Source organism: Egretta garzetta, unplaced genomic scaffold, assembly GCF_000687185.1.
Source record: "Egretta garzetta isolate BGI_Z169 unplaced genomic scaffold, ASM68718v1 scaffold130, whole genome shotgun sequence".
Lineage (NCBI taxonomy): Eukaryota > Metazoa > Chordata > Aves > Pelecaniformes > Ardeidae > Egretta > Egretta garzetta.
Window position 1 is genome coordinate 772,797 of NW_009258284.1, and position 12,712 is coordinate 785,508.

A 12,712-nucleotide genomic window follows, 5' to 3' on the forward strand; every position below is an offset into this window, starting at 1 on the left:
TTCTTTTCCCCCCGCGGTTTCTGCGGCATCTTAGGCGATATTTCACATTATGTTCCCCGCTTCTCCAGGGCATTGAAGACAGAGGCAAAAGTCGTTGGAAAAGAGAGCGGTATTCCACAGGCTGCTTTAGAAAAGGCACCGCAGAGAGGGACGCAGATACACAAAGGCACTTTGCCAAGCCAGCCTCTCAGACAGAGGACGTACAACTCCTTCAGCAGCGAGTCAACAACAAATACAAATGCATGCATTATGTTCCCCGCTTCTCCAGGGCATTGAAGACAGAGGCAAAAGTCGTTGGAAAAGAGAGCGGTATTCCACAGGCTGCTTTAGAAAAGGCACCGCAGAGAGGGACGCAGATACACAAAGGCACTTTGCCAAGCCAGCCTCTCAGACAGAGGACGTACAACTCCTTCAGCAGCGAGTCAACAACAAATACAAATGCATGTGCTCTTCAATTCCTAATCAGTAAGCCTACATCTAGTAAGTTTACAGCACTGTTAGTATGGCATAAGCTTTAAACCATCTTTACTTCTACCTGCCTCCTCTCACTGCTACTGTTGCCATGAGTTCAGGTTAGCAGGCTCAAATAACCACCCACTCAGCCTCTTGTTACGTTGTGGAACAGCTTCCCTGACCCGTGGTCCTACACACACCTGCCCTGGTTCTTCTCAGCGCTTCTAGATTCCTCAGAGGAATTCCTAGCAAACAGCATTTAACCACCATTAAGGAAGGAATGGAAGGTTGTCTAAAATATAACTGAACATCTGACTGCTTAACCACAGAAGTAATCCACCAGACATTTTAAAATTCATCAGGTATCTTTGTGTCCCACCTGGAGTTTCCCTCAGAACTTAGAAGCTGCTCAGAAGTGCTTGGCTATGGGGATGGTGCGGTACCTCAGTAGCATACAAAAGCTAAGCAAGATGTGCCTGAGTTTTTTCTAAATGCTCAGTGAAGATGGATTTATTAAGTGTAATCAGAGGTCAATGCAGAACACCAAAGCTGAGCTTAGCACCAAGAATGGAGTCAAAGGTAGTTTCATGCCAAAACAGAGCTGGGGAAGATGACAGTAATAGGATCCCTCCTTGGCATAATGACGAGCCAGCACAGGTCAGCACACTTGCTCCAGAGGGAGGAAGCCTCAGCAGAACAGAGTCAAACATTTCTGCTACTCCAACAAACACCTTAGCCAGAAATTATTGAACTGCTTGAGGGAAGCTACACTCAGTCTTTCCTGGAAAGTAATATAGCCTAGAGTCACAGATAAAAGAGAGTGAAAAAAGAGAGCACGGGGTTCTACAGCTTAACAGACTGTCAGTCCCACCACAAGGAGGAGGAAACCTGGGCTGACTATGCTTCCAGTGACTTCTGCTCTTTATCCACTACCATCCTGAGACATGATCCACCAGCCTGAGCACAGAGCTCTGACTATGACACTTACAGGAGAACTTTCCTTATTTCTATAGCACAAAAAGGTAACAGAAAAAGCTCTCTGCTGAGATGCGTGGTAGCGAGACAATGCTGCCACTAGAGGGACTGTCACGAATCAGTGAAAGCTGTTAGGATTACAGCAACACACGAATAACATACTAGTGAAAAACCTTGGTATTTGCCTAAAACCCACTCAACCATGCTCCTCTTTAAGAGCAAAAGAACAAAATAACCCAATTCCAAAAGGTTACCTGCAGCAGTGTCTTCCCTGGCGCTCTGTCCTGAATCAATTGACCCAAAGGAAGTATCTTCCAGCAGCGATCCTCTTTTGCTATCGTACCCTTCTTCAGCTTCTCTGTTATCCAAGAAGTTGGCCTCTTCATGCTCAGGTGGAACATTAACAGCCCTCTCCTCCTCCTCAGTAGGCTGTTCTGGCCTCTTATCTTCAAGCTGCTGAAATTCCCGATTGCTCTCATCAATGGCATTTGGGTTTCTGATGGAAACTCTGTCATATTCATCCTTTTTTGCACCATCTGCGACAGACAGGGAGATACAAATTAAGCACTGAGCTAATGTGTATTTCTTACCCACAGCTGTCTCCAGGGAAATACTGCTTTTGACAAAGCTTTCCCTTTTAAACACATCAGCTTGTGTATTGCTTCCAATATATTCTCAATCAACTTTAAGTAATATCTAATTAAATGTTTGTATCAAATTTATGCAGGGTATCAACTACTGACCTTGCAATGAAATATTGCAAGGTGAAATATTTTCGTTTTTCTTGACTTTATCAGAAATCACATACTCAACATGTACTACTGTAAAAGAAGCCTTGCTAAGAACACATCTTACCACCTTGCACATTGATTAGAAAAAAACCAGCAAGTTTGCAGCAGACTCTACTGCTGGTTCTGCCCCCATCAAAAGATCTGATTGTTCAGGATTTCTACTTACGCACTCTTTTATGAATGTGGGCAAAAATACGATAATAGGGTCACCTGAGATTTTAGGTGCATAGATTTAGTGCCTGAACTTTGCATTAATCACTGGATCTCTCATAATTAGGTGCTAGCTAGCTCAGAAAAAGAGACTGCTCTAAACCCTCCAGAAAATTCAGCACATTATGAATGTAAGTATATGAATCCCTATTTCTTGAGGAGGAGGTCCAGACATGACCTGAATGGCTCTTTCTAGCCACATCCATGCATGGATCCCACTTACCTTACACAAAACCTGGCCCATAAGAACAAACATGCTGAGCTCAACATTTTTTCTCAGGGTTTGTCCCTGGGACACCCATCACAGTGCCAAAAAAATGCATTAAAAATAAGCAAAATCCCAGCAGATTCCACAGGGGCCTCTTTCAATCCTGCTCCCTCACCCTCCTCCTAAAGCTCCTCTGGGTTACATAGTGTTGTCTGGGATAGGGTTTTACATCTATTTCATCTATTTATCACTGGTTTAATATCCTACCTTGACCATGCAGCTGATCATCTTCCTGTTCTGGAATAGATGCGAGTGGGACACTCTCACTAGCAGACGAATATTTACTCCTTAGAGAATATATTAATTCTTGAATATCATCCATCAGTGCACTCTCCTCATCATACAAATCCATCTCCCTCACCACCTCCTCTTCATTTTCTGCCACTCTGGAATCCAGAACTTTTCCTACGGCATCCATAATGCTCGATTCTGAAAACTCAAGTATCTGGTCCAAAGCTTTTTCTATCTCTTCGTTATTGTGGCTTGCCTTCCGAGCAAGCTCCATCTCTACCTTCATGTCATGAAACATGGCTTCTATCCTAACCACGTGTTGAAGCCCAAGGTACTTTTGCAGACGTATTACACGCTTTTCATCGAGAAAGTCTCTGATTATTGTGAGCCGCCTCACAGACTCGCTGAATTCTGTTACAGTGTCATTTGTGGCTGTTGAGCTGTCAGCAGGGCTGGGGAAATGTGCAGGTTGCTGGTGGTCATTTCTTGTATGCTCTAAATTTTGCACCCCTTTTGAGTCTTCCTGTGAAACGCCCTCTGGGAAATGATCTTCCCTTTGGTTAAAGTCATTGTAGTTTTCTGTGTCAGGAGACTGGAAATTCTGTTCTTCCACATCTGACGGTTCCTCAGCTTCAGAAGACTCCTCATCATCTCCCATAACATGCTCTATTTCATCCAGTTTAGCATCTTCACTCACTGGTATGCCAACCTCTTTGTTCCCAGTCTCGCTTGCATCTTGTATGCCGATCGTTCTTTTAGCCTCCTTAGAAAAGAAGTTTGTTTCCTTTTCGGTTTCATAAGTAGGATTTACAGTTCCCGAAACAGCTTCACTTAGTATTTCTAATTCAGGGTTTGTACTTTTAACATGTAGCATATTGCCCTGTACATTTGCAGCCCTTGCTTGCGACAGCTTTGCACTTGCAGCATTCTCATCTTCCAGTAGCTCTTCTTCTACTTGTTTCAGGTCAGGGTTGTCTTCAGCATCTGGCTCCTCAGATTGCAATTCTGGTCTTAGTGTTCTTTCTTTAGCTAAATTTGCACCAAGATTTCTGTCTGAATCGGCATCCTCAGTACGAGCAGTTCCTTGTGGAGTAAGATTCTCTGTATTAGTATTCTGTGTAGTGCTTTTTGATTTTTCTTCAGGGGAACTTTTCTCAACGCTTTCTTCAAATGCTGTCATCTTGCCAAGATTTCTTGAAAGCTCTTCTTTCATATCTGCCTCTGAATACTCAGTCTCGTTTTCCCATGGCTTAGGTTGCTCGACAGCTCCTCTATGGTTTGGATTTCCCTCCCCTGCAGGGGTTTCTTTCATGACTCCCCTTTTCATTTCAGGTTCTTTCTTAAGAGAGGAGGGGTTTTGATTTTCGTGATCGGTCTCCCCTGTTCGTTTCAAATCTTCTTCATGTCTTAGAAGCTCTTTCCCCATAGGGGGAGTTCCATGCTCCAGTTTCTCTTTTAAGAGGTCAGTATCTCCTAAGTGACTTTGAGATGCATTTTTTACCTCTTCCACTGGTTTGGCTGGAACATCAACAGAAGGCTTGTCCTCTGCTCTTCCTTTCTCCTTTGTTTTCTCCCATAGCTTTTTGTGCTTTAAATCACTTTCCAAGACCTCTTCCAAGGTGTCATCCTCAAACATTTTCTCCTCTTTCTGTATTTGAGCAAGCGGCACTCTTTCTGGACTTTTGTTGATATCAACAACAGGTGGTTTTAAAGCATCTTGCTTGCTTTTAACTGATGATTTGAACTCCAGATCATCTCCTGGACTAGGCAAAACATGAGGATCAGGCACAGCTGTACTCTTCAGCTCTTCAGTATGTGACTCGGTTCCACCAACCATGAGCTCCTCTTCAAACCATTCAGTTGTGTTTATTTTTTCTTTTGAACCCAGATCACCTCTACCTACAGGTTCCTTTCTAAGGAGTTCTTTGGAGAGATCCTCAGGTTGAGTTGTTGCTGGTGCTTCTCTTTTATTAATTAGCATCACCTCATCCTGTTTCTCTTTTGTTTGCTGAGATTCAGACCTGTCCACACTTACACCGTCACCCAACTTCTTGCTCTTACTGAAGGCATCCTTAAGAGTGAATGCATCTGAATCATGTTCTTCCTCATTGTCTCTTTGGTTATTTAGCTCTGTAGCACCCTTTGCATCTTCATCAAGTTCATGATTTTGTGACTCCATGTCATCATTTTCCTCATCATCTAAATCTGGTGGGGATGTAGTTTCTTCCTCTGCCGTAAAAGACAGCAAAGGGATTTCTTCAGACTGGTCTGCAAAGTCCGTCTCCTCCTCTGCATCGTGAACATTAATGCTCAAATCTTCATTAAAATCATCTTCCAGCGATGTAACAAGGCGAGTCACCTCATCGTCTGATACAACAGCATCACCAGTTGAGCCAAATTTCGTTTTCAAGTTCACAGAGAGCTCTCTGTTTAAAAGTGTATAGGCATTGACTTCTTCACTCTCTTTGTCAAGTTGACTGGTTTCACCCTGAGGAATACTAGTGTTTTTGGTATTTTCACTTTCTAGCCCTTTTAGTTTCCCGTGTAGCGTGCCTTTCAAGTGCTCATGTGCAATTTGATCTCCCTGAGAGTTTTCTTCGTGACTATTGACACTGGAGTCTCCCCCAGTATTTTCAGTTCCTTCTGTAAGAGAACTGTCTACTTCCTCTGTGATGGCGAGGGCTTCCTTGTCTTCTTCTGTGCTTAGTTCAAGATTGTCTGTCTCCAAAGCATCAGGGGACATCACTGTATCAACCTGTTCAGTCTCCTCATCCCTTTCAGTTCCTTCAGCTGGTTTTGTCCCTGGATCACTTGATTCAGTTTCCCCTTCATTTGCTGTTGTCTCTTGCAATGACTTCAAAAGCTCATCCACATTGTAATTATCAAAATCATCCCTTCCGCCATCAAAGCAAATAAAGTCTGTTTCCTGAAATGAAAAACAAGATGTGGTCACAAATATTATTTTCTTTATCACAGTGATGAGGCCAAATCCATCCAGTTGATTAGAGAGAGATGCAACAGCAAAGTAAATTATATTAATCGTGCAGAATTAACTCCCTGAGTCCTTAACCAAAACTCTCTTTGAAATCAGTGGAAGTTTTGCCCAAGGACTCTTAAAAACCTAAATATGAAGCTCATGGGAGCCCTGTCAAAGACCTCCTAGTGAGGAACAAACTGGAAGTCAGCAATGCACTTGACAGTATTATAATTTACTCATCATGTACATCCTGAATTAAGGGCAAGTGTATTGCTGAATGCCAGCCAGGAGAAGAAAACAAGCGTCACTAAGCTTGTTTGTCCCAGTCTCTTCTAGCTGATCTCTCCTCAAATGACCACTTCCTTCAAGCAGGAGCTGCCTGTCACACAATTTCTGAAAAATAAATTAAACAGCAGTGCAAGCCACTGAATACCATTTCATAAGGGTCTGAAGCTGCATCCACAAACAGGCCTTACTCGCACAACTCTGGAGTTACTATTAGTGCATGAAAGTCATTTATGTGTGTGAGGGTTGAAGGACCAATTCTAGAATCAAAGGGTATTGGGTTTTGTTTGTTTCTGATAATACTTTAAAATTCTAAAGTTTGGGAAAAGAAATAATTCTGAATACATACCAAATAGCCTATGTGCGAGCCAGCTAGCAGCATTTCTAGAGCTCGATCCAAACAGATTTTGTTAGAAGAAAACCAGAATATTCAAGAAAAGAAAGATCAGTGCCCACGTTTTGGGCTGATGCTTACACACCCACCCACGTACATATCTGCACAAACATTCCACGCCCCACCAACACGTATGTGCTTACTAACAAAAGGTAACTAAGGATCAGTGGATATTCCCATTCTCCTCCTCAGGGAGTTTACTGAATGACAAGGTAAGAAACACTAAGCAGCCCAATTAAAATAAATAAATAAATAAAGAAGACTTACATCTGTTGGTAACTCTAGCTCCTCATTGGAATAATTATGATTTATTTCAAGTAAATCCTTTGGAAAATATCCAAAATCACTCCCAACCTGTCAGAAACAAACACAAGCAAACAAAAAGCAGTAAAGAAGCTTTTGAAATCATGGGACTACATTAAAATCCTAATTACAGACACTAGTAACAAACGTGTCAAACTCAAGTATTTCTAGATGAAGTTTTAACACAGTGAATAGAAGAAAAATATTAGCAATGCCTTGTTTATGCAAGAGTTTTCATTGAGGTTTTATACTTCGATTTCACAACACCTTTGTGAAGTTGCCAAGTTTTACTTTCCGTATTTTAAAGCCTGACTTACAACAGATTGTCGGGAGAGCTGGGAGTGAAGCCCAAGCATTCTGGCTCCCGTACTTTAACTGCTATTGTGCGCTCTCACAGGCATATGCCTCAAGTATTCTCTCAAGTAGTAAGCAGAAGAGGATCTTTGACTAATAAGACTTACATCCATGCAGAATATTATAGCCTGAAATATGCTCACTTCGTAGCTTAAGGAAAAAAAAAATATATTTCTTAAAGCGGATTTTAGGAAAATGCAAAATTGTACCTGAGGTAATAATCTATTTTAAAACTTGTGTGGAAAATATATCCCTTCTGCAAATGCATTGCCACTCTTCAGTGATTAACACCAGCAAAAATCAGTTGCAGATGGCTATTTTCAAACAAGCCAGCGTGCTAAGCCAAGGCAAACAGTGGAAGACAAGAATCTCTCTTATCACTCAGCGGATAAGATCTACACAGTAATGCTCTCGCTTGAGAGTTCTGACAGGGGCTGTCAAGAAGTCAATATGAATAGCATGCTATCACTGCGCAGATTAGATAATCCAGGCAATTAGAGCCCGGTGGACACACCTAGAAAGGTACAGAGTTCCTAGACAACCAAAATATCCGGGGTGGGGAAGTGTTGGTCATTTCTCAATGTTTTGTTATAGGAGGAAGACAACAGTTGCCAATTTTCTTGAAAAGTTTATTTGGAAAGAGCACTCAGTTAAAGATCAAATTAAAAAGGAAGACAGTTACGTCAAAATAATTAGGGATGTATAGATATATTTATAATTACATTGATATCACTGAAATAGGCTCGCCTAACCTGAAGTTCTCTGGACTTACAATGGCAAAAAAAGGAAAATTGTATACGGTAAATAGGCACTGATACATTATGGGGCTTCTTTTTCTTAACTTTTTCTCGTTCAAATCTTACCTTCCAGAGCTGAGATCTCTCAAGTTAGTTATACATATATAAAAAAATAAATCTACTACCTCCCCGCCTTTTGTAAATAGAGATACTTTCGTATGGGAAGAGAATGTATGCAGGTTTATTATTGGGCATGCAAAGTTAAACTAGGCAAGTCAAATCAAAAGCTTGTCCTTGTGCAGTGTACTACAGTTTCATTCTAAATTGGCTTGCTTCTCTCTACAAGCTTCTATTCCAGTTTTAAATGATCTTTCTGAAAACAAAAGCCAAAGCTTCTAAGTAGCCTCCTTACAGACTAATCTCCGTGACTACCATTAGAATTAGGCATCACAATTTGAAACTCATTTAGTATAATCCAAGCTGCTGACCATACAAGTCCTCTGCAGTGACCCAGTTTGCCACTTACGTGGTTTATGAGCCATACGGAATCTGCATGCCCGAGATTTCATCTGCTCCTCTCCCTACAAGTCCTCTCTTGTAAGGGAAAAAATGCCCCATTGTGCAAATAAAGGAAACAGCCTTCATTCTCTACAGACAGAGGAAAGGCATTATGAATGCCAAGTAAATACAGGAGAAAAAAGCACATCCTTCAGTTCCACTCCCTTCCCAGCTAAAGTGCTGTGGGTGGACAAACAGCGTAGCTGCGTGTACAGCATCTGTCCCCACCAGTGCCCACGTGTGGCAGCCAGCTGCAGCAGATTCACTGACCCGCCGTCGACCAAGAAACCACCTTCTCACACCACCTACCTCAGTGACAGAAAACAGACAGCTGGGAAACAAGATGTTCAGACGGTTTTAATCTCAAAGCCCACATGCCGAAAGCACTGGCATCGGAGGTACCTAAAACTGCCGAGTATCAGTCAAGGAAGGGAGTCGGTTTGGTCTGCCATTTCTGAACACGGGCTTTGTTAAGATTCACAGAAACAATAGGAACAAATTCCCTGATCCTCCAAGTCCTCCAAGACATACTCTGTCTTACCTTAAATTTACCCCACCTGTCTTCCTGTCTACTACCCTATGTAAAAGATTTGAAAACAAACCAAAAGCCAACCAACCATGATCTGCAGCCAACTCCATTTCTTGTAACAGGAGGTCAGAAATAGTTTTCTCAACCTTGAGTCAAAGCAAAAAACTTCAGCCCTTTGCTGCAAGATAAAATAACAATCTTCTGCAGCAAGAATTTAAAGTGTCTTTGCTGAAATGTTTCGTTAAAAAGCAGCGGCTTTCACCTGAGTTATCTGAAGTAGCTTTGGAGTTCTGGACCCTGCTAAAGATGGGGGCAGAGTGCAGGAGAAATGCACAGGAGGAAAGTCTGGATAACACAACTTCACAGTGCAAACGATGCGAGGTGGATGCTGAAGAAGAAAGTAGTTTTAGAGCAGGGCAGGGTGCATTGGCCAATGAGAGTACCAGATGTGCTCCACCTTTCGGCTTTGGGGGAAAAAAAAAAAAAAAAAAAAATCAAGTATTTTCCTGGATCTGAAGTATTCGTGAAATGTATAACATAAAATCACTATTAAATAATGGTCATAGAATACTGTCCAAGCATTTGGCTTTGCTATATTAATGAGGTTTAGACAGCTCTGCTAAAAACTACATGCCATATAATGTATAGAATATATATTATAGCTGGGTTCCAGAATTTTTTCACATGCAAAATACTCACTGAGCTCAATGGGAGCTCTGCAAGCAATAAAACATACAAGACTGGGATCATAAAATAAAGGATCTATTTTGTTAAAATACAGCATGTTTGCTGGCACAGGGCAAAAAATATCAACAATGGCTTGAAAAGGGTGGAGTGAATTAAAAAAGCAAAGGCAAATAAAGCCCAGACCCAATGCCTGTAGATTTTTCAACCTTGGTGAAAGGCTCCTTTCTTATCAGATCATCTCCCTTCAGGTCAAAAATACTACTGTAATTCTCATGGCTCCTCAAAATCGATTGCGGGATTAGAGCTTGTATTTACAACTTGTTTGAGATAAGCCCCAGGTTGCAGTAGTTGAAGCTTCTCATACACACATTCCCCTAACCTCTGTCCCAATCTAAAGATCAGAGGGCCAGTTATCCCTCGATTTCATGGTTTCCATCATGCCCTGAGAAACACTTTCCCCAAAAACTTTGGGAAATGGAAAAAGGCAGCAGGGTAGATGCACAAGATTAAATGACACACGCGAGCACACGTAAGTCACGCAAGCTGATCCCAAAAGGGCTGCGGCAGAAAGCAACATGCCTTCCATTGGAATTTCTTTGAACGCAGACCTCACTAGGTAGCCTGTTTTTAATTAGCGAGCAACAGCCTCCCCCTAGCTCCAAGCCTGCACACAGCAGGCACGGCTGGTCTGCATAAATCAAGTCGCCCAGCCAAATCTGGCATGGGAAGTCACATGCTGCACGAGGAGAGACCCCGGCTCTTATCTGCAAGTCAGGGACAGGGTCAGACATGCCAGTGCCCTACTCAAAATGCAAGGGCAGGCACCTCTGACCCCGCTGCAGCGTTGGCAAGCTGGTGGTCGCGGTACTACGACTCACGCAGAAGTCAAATCAAACAGGGGAAAAAAGAAATAAGGATTATAGCCACCAACTGAAAGGGATTAGTCTGTCATCACGGCCCTACAAGAAACACAGAAAACAGTGTAACACAATTAAAAAATGGCAACAAATAAAAGTGGCGTTTTGCAATTCTTTTAGACCTGCCAACTTCAGCTTTCACTTGTTAAAAACTCAAAGCAAGCATCCTTTTAACTTGAAGACACACCTAACTGTTGCACAAGCTTCCTATCAGTGCACAGTTAAACTGAATATTAACTCAGCAATTACCTTAAACCTGCTGTCTGATCTTGCTGCCCGCGTTACACCTTGTTAGAAGATGCAAAATTGGCCCCACGTTGCTACTCCGCGTCTCAAGAACTGGCAGCCCTGGAAACCTGTACCGGCTAATTAACCAGATTATTTATGGTACAGTACATGTCAGAAGGGAATTACCAGCATGATACAATTATAAACTCTTCTTTAACCACGTGCTACAGTTTTCTGCTTGCTTCTGTATCATTCTAATTGGATTCAGCTCCTGCTGAGAGCTTGGCTGCCCACACCCACCCCAAACAGGTCAGAGAAAGTGATACATCCTGCTTTTCACTAAACCACTAGTCCCACAGTCAACACCCAGGTGTGGCTTCGAGCAGCCCAGACCACTGTCGCAGGCAAATGTCTATCCCTCGTACGAGGCCAGAGTAAGAAAGGAGGTAGAAGTAAACAATTCGGACACAAAAAGTCATGTAGGGGAAGCATGGGGAGGGGGCAACAGGGACTAGGTCTAAGCAACCCCCAGACTGCCAGGATTTTCAAGGGAAGACCACAAAACCTGCTCTTCCTCCAGTGTATCTCAGTTCTGTTGCTGTCAGGCAAATAAAGTGTTTATTGTGAAAGCAGAAAGGAGTTTTCTACGAAATAACTGCAAGTATGGGGACCCTCCTTTCCCACTAACCCTCTCTCGATTGCCCAAAGAAGATGACGACTCAGCTGAGGCCACTACTCTGCCAGCTGCTACAGAATGTTACTAAAGCTGAGAGAGAGACAGACCTATTAAAAGTCAAATTTACCTTAATTCTTTTTAGTTTTACTACTTTTTTCTCCCCTCCAATTCTGCATGCAGCTTAGATAAAAAGGGGAAGGCAGCAGCTGAATATTAAGAAGAGAAACGTGATTAAAGCATGGGCATGGAACGATTTTTAGCAGGATTACACAGAGCGCAGGATGAGACCACGTCGGGGTAAACACGAGCGCAGGCTTAAGCTTCCCTAGATGGGAAGGGAGGCTCAGCTTCCAAGCAGCCTCAGCAGCCACGGCTTACAGCGCTGCAATGGGGGGGTTCCAACACAAGGGCAGTTTTCTAACAGTTTTTAGCACACATCAGCATCGCCCATTTTTCACAGCACTTAATGCCTTAGGCTTGATCAAACCACATCCCATTTCACACGGGTCTCAAGACAAAATGGCATTCATTATGTTATTTAGCTACGTTCAAAACCCTAAGTGTTCTCCAGTGAGGCAAAAGGAAGGAAAAATGATGACCGACAGAAAGCGCCAAGAAGAGCAAACAGAACAACTGCTTTACAGTACTTACACTTCCAGCCCAGAGCTCCGTTGATTTTCCTATGAGTTTGTAATATACGTACACCGCTTCTCCCTTCTTAAAATTTACAAAGCGACAATCTGGACCTTTAAAATCTTGCGTCGCCTTCCCTCGGCACATCAACACTGTCCGAAGAAAGCAAAAAGCAGAGTATGACTTTAAAAATAAGACAGTTTCACGGTCTTGCTAACTGGCAGAAAACAAGACCTCCCGGCGCAGGGCAGCTTCCTATTTTCCAGATTGGGTCAAGAGAGAATTTAACTGAAAGTCCAACTAAGATAAGAGATTATTTTTAAGGAGGGAAAAAAAAAAAAAAGCAAGCTCACTGATCAAGACAAGCGCTTGAGAATTACATTTCAGAAGTGTGCTATACAGCTAATTATTAATATTAAATTAGACGGGCTGAAAAATGACGCCTGTGTCCTAGCGAAGCAGCCCTGAACTGACCCCACGCAGGACCACCCCCCAGAGAGCGCCTC

General features: G+C 42.6%; 1 protein-coding gene across 1 annotated transcript in view; it reads right to left on the reverse strand.

Annotated features, from left to right (window-relative positions):
• Window positions 1-12,468, reverse strand: part of MIA3 (MIA SH3 domain ER export factor 3) — a 28,161-nt gene extending 15,693 nt beyond the window's left edge. Inside the window, exons 1-5 of the mRNA XM_035892349.1 lie at window positions 12,225-12,468; window positions 6,852-6,938; window positions 2,905-5,854; window positions 1,683-1,964; window positions 1,442-1,536 (exon numbers count right to left, since the gene is read on the reverse strand). Coding sequence (XP_035748242.1) covers window positions 1,442-1,536; window positions 1,683-1,964; window positions 2,905-5,854; window positions 6,852-6,938; window positions 12,225-12,353 — 3,543 coding nt within the window. The 5' untranslated portion in view covers window positions 12,354-12,468. The remainder of the gene's footprint in view (window positions 1-1,441; window positions 1,537-1,682; window positions 1,965-2,904; window positions 5,855-6,851; window positions 6,939-12,224) is intronic.
• Window positions 12,469-12,712: the final 244 nt, after the last annotated feature.